The sequence below is a fragment of the Pongo abelii genome, chromosome 1 (genome assembly GCF_028885655.2).
Source record: "Pongo abelii isolate AG06213 chromosome 1, NHGRI_mPonAbe1-v2.0_pri, whole genome shotgun sequence".
NCBI lineage: Eukaryota > Metazoa > Chordata > Mammalia > Primates > Hominidae > Pongo > Pongo abelii.
Genome location: NC_071985.2, coordinates 92115305 through 92117165, shown reverse-complemented (window position 1 = coordinate 92117165; position 1861 = coordinate 92115305). Strand labels below are relative to the sequence as shown.

At 39.9% G+C, this 1861-nt stretch overlaps 1 protein-coding gene across 1 annotated transcript; it reads right to left on the bottom strand.

The window, feature by feature from the left end:
• Positions 1–706: 706 nt before the first annotated feature.
• Positions 707–1656, bottom strand: LOC112133349 (olfactory receptor 10T2). The gene is given in 2 exon segments (XM_024246687.2): positions 707–1240; positions 1243–1656. Coding segments are annotated over 2 exon segments (948 nt in total).
• Positions 1657–1861: the final 205 nt, after the last annotated feature.

Genomic DNA, 1861 nt, shown 5'->3' with positions numbered 1-1861 from the left:
TCAACAATTCTGATAATATCGGCTAACATTTTTGTCACTGTAAAACCCAGTTTCTTAGTATTAATATCTTGTTCTCCATTTAAGGCCCAGTTTAAATTTTCTCTCCCTTCTTTTCATCCCACTTATTCTAAATCTTTTTCTCTTTCAGATGGGATAAATACTTGTTCCTTTGATTCTCATAACCTTTATTTATATTCTTTTAACTGATCTGATTATCTTGCATTATCATATTTTTTTCAGTGTTCATCTTTTCACCTAACCAGTCCCAACCACCATAAACTATACATTTGTTCACTTTAATTTTTCCTCTTTGAATGGGACTTGGTACAGAGATGAATGTATTACTAGATGAATGCCTGTGTCCCGGATAAAAATGCTCCCAGCCACTTCAGTCCCTGTTCTGTCTCTCCAACCGGAAAAGCAATTCTTATCCTTATATTTGTTTTGGTTGTGTCTTTCCTTGAAAAACTCTCATGCTTTTCTCTTTTTGCCAAGTGTGAATTCTTTTTTTTTAACTAGACATCGGACAATATAGAGTGTAGATTGGCTTGCATTTTTTTTTTTCTTTTTGGAATAGGAGAAAATAAAAAGGCAACAGTAGTCTTAATCCTTGGAAACACTGTCTGAGACATGCATTAAAGGTCAGAAAATTTTATGCCTTTGATTTCTTCTGTGACTGTCCTAGTTAATTTTATTATTACTTTTTTTAGCTCATCTTGGTTGCCACAGGCATTCCAAGAACTCTTTTCAATGCAGTTTTTACCTCTTTGTTCCTCAGACTATAGACAAGAGGATTAAGTAAGGGAGTAACCACTGTGTAGGTCACTGCCACCAACTGATCCTTGTCTGAGGCAGACTTGGACTTGGGCCGCAGATAGATGATAGAGGCACAGCCATAGTGGATAAAGACCACAGTGAGATATGAGGCACAGGTGGCAAAGGCCTTCTTCTTTCCCTCAGCTAAGGGGATCTTCAGGATGGTGTTAACTATGAAGCCATAGGATATGAGAATTAACAGAAAAGGCGCCATAATTACCAGGATGCTGAGGCTAGATAAAGCCAGCTCTTTCACATGGGTGTCAGTGCAGGCTCACTTGATAACAGGTGCCATGTCACAGAAATAGTGGTTAACCCTGTTGGGGCCACAAAAAGGCATGTCACAAATGAGATTGGTGGCCACCAAAGCAATAAAGAAACCTGTGGCTCCTGAGAGAGAAATCAACTCCAACCCCAGCCTTTTTTGTTCATGATGAGTGTGTACCTCAGAGGGTGACAAATTGCTACATAGTGATCATATCCCATCACAGCAATGAGGAGGCAGATGGTGCAGGCAAAGCCAAGGAAGAAGAACAGCTGGGTGGCACAGGCCATGAAGGAGATGGTCTTGGTGTCTGAGAGCAGGTGGACCAGCAGCTGAGGGATGATGACAAAAGTGTAGCAGGACTCAGAAAATGAAAGGATGAATAGAAAGCTATACATGGGAGTGTAGAGAGTCCAGCTGAAGCGAATAATGGCCATGATGGTCACATTGGCCACCAGGATTGTCAAGTATAGGAGAAGAAAGATGACAAAAAGCAGCAGCTGGAGCTCCCCCAGGCTGGAGAAACCCACCAGGATGAACTGTGTGACCACAGTGGTTTTGTTGAAACCTCGCATCTGAAGAACTTCTTTCTGTGAGTGTGTTTGAAAGAGACAAAATGATAGCTATCATTGTAATAAGAACATTTTCCCAACGCCTTCACTTTAAGTCTATTGTCAGATTCATAATGTTAACATCTCTTTCTCTTAGTCTATCTAGATATAGATAAAGACCTCTTTAATGATTTTTCCAAAAAATTATTAATCTGAAGTAACAGAGAAA